Source organism: Brassica napus, chromosome C7 (genome assembly GCF_020379485.1).
Source record: "Brassica napus cultivar Da-Ae chromosome C7, Da-Ae, whole genome shotgun sequence".
Lineage (NCBI taxonomy): Eukaryota > Viridiplantae > Streptophyta > Magnoliopsida > Brassicales > Brassicaceae > Brassica > Brassica napus.
The window spans coordinates 13,229,978-13,231,990 of NC_063450.1; the positions used below are offsets into that span (position 1 = coordinate 13,229,978).

Genomic DNA, 2,013 nt, shown 5'->3' on the forward strand with positions numbered 1-2,013 from the left:
ACTGAAAAGTCATCCATAAAGACTTCCATAAAGTCCTCAATCATGTTTGTAAAGATTGACATCATGCAACGTGGAAAGCTGCGGGAGCATTACAAAGACCAAATGGCATTCTGCGATACGCAAATATTCCATAGGGGCATGTAAAGGTCGTATTTTCTTGATCATCCGGATGTATGGGAATTTGAAAGAATCCGGAATATCCATCAAGAAAACAATAATATTGGTGATTGGCTAAACGCTCCAGCATTTGATCAATAAAGGGCAGGGGAAAGTGATCTTTCGTAGTAGCAGCATTTAATTTCCTATAGTCGATACACATCCTATGTCCAGTAACGGTACGGGTCGGGATGAGTTCATCGTTTTCGTTCTTCACTACTGTAATACCTCCCTTTTTGGGTAACATGTACGGGGCTTACCCATTTACTATCCGAAATAGGATAGATAACTCTAGCATATAGGAGTTTAATAATTTCCTTTTTGCCTACTTCTTTAAATAAGGGTTTAATCTCCTTTGCTGTTCTACCGACGTTTTTACGTCGTCTTCCAAATGAATACGGTGCATGCCGAGATCAGGAGAAATACCAGGAATATCATCGAGAGAGTACCCGATTTCTTTCCTGTACTTGCGTAGTTTATTTAATAATAAAGCAAGTTCTCCACTAGTAAGATTAGCATTGACAATAACAGGACAGGATTGGTCATAAAGAAATGCATATTTAAGACCATTGGGGAGGGGTTTTAATTCAACTTTTGGTGCTTTGTCTTTAGACCAATTAGATAATGAAGATGGTTGTCGATCGATGGCCTCCCTGAGGTATCGATCGACGATAATGTCTGAGTCATCATCTTCTTCGATGTTCGCAACCTCGATACTTGCATCCATCAGTCGCACGTAATCGTCTGTTCTGTTATCTATGCTGAAGATCTCCCTTTCTATATGGGTAAGGGCATTTTCTAAGGGGTCGTCTGAGCACATGTCTATGAAAGATTCTTTTTCCAGGTCAGAAACTTCTTCCACATAGAAGGCTTGGTCATATATAAAGGGTCGCTTGATTAGCTTTTTCATATCAAAGATCATCGAGATGTCCCCGATGTTCAAATTTATCCATCCTTCTTTCACATCAATGATCGCTCCAGCTGTAGCTAGGAATGGCCGACCCAGAATGAGGGGGTCTTTTGGTTCCTGTCTGTATTTTAACACAACAAAATCCGTAGACACGAAGCAATTATTAATTTTTACGGGAATGTCTTCGAGAATTCCTTCAGGTACTCTGATAGATCGATCAGCTAGAACCAAGGTTATCGGAGTTGTCATAAACTCATTATAACCCAAGGTTACTGCAACGGAGTAAGGCATAAGATTTACGCTAGGGCCAAGATCACATAGTGATCGAGGAAAACGCGTGTTCTGTATATTGCAATCTAGGACGAAACTACCAGGATCAGGCCTCTTAGCTGGAGCTTCTCCTTGAATCATGGCGCTTACTTCCTCTGACACCATCAACACGCTATGTTCAGCAGTTGGATAATTTGGAGACGTCATATCCTTCACATACTTCTTTATCGAGAGTGCTATTTTCATAGCATCACTAAGGGACATCTCCATAGTAAGTTTATCCAATGCTTTCTTGCAGAACGCATATTCTAATGATTTCTTAGTCTGCGATTTAGGAGGGTATGGGGGTAGGGTTCTATAGACTCTCTCAATCGTTGGTTCAGGTCGAGTGGGACGTCGATCGATAGGGTTATTCGGATGTTGATCGACGACAGGATCCACTGGTCGGTCAACGTGGATGCCATTCTGTCGATCGATTTCGGCCTTAATTTCCGCCGTCTTCTACTTCGAAATCTATAGTCTTTTCCTTATTAATCTCAGTGGTAGACTTCCCGTTTTCGCGAGAAGATTTGGGTCAGGGTCATCAAGAAGTATATAGGCTGAGAATCGCTCTTGCATGTTTCATCAGCATTGGCAGAATTGCCAATTTCGGTGTTGGTCTTCGTGTTTGTCGCAAG

At 41.6% G+C, this 2,013-nt stretch overlaps 1 protein-coding gene across 1 annotated transcript; it reads right to left on the minus strand.

The window, feature by feature from the left end:
• Positions 1-481: 481 nt before the first annotated feature.
• Positions 482-1,606, minus strand: LOC125590422. The gene has a single exon (XM_048763987.1). The coding sequence runs from the start codon at positions 1,604-1,606 to the stop codon at positions 482-484; it is 1,125 nt and encodes a 374-aa protein (XP_048619944.1).
• Positions 1,607-2,013: the final 407 nt, after the last annotated feature.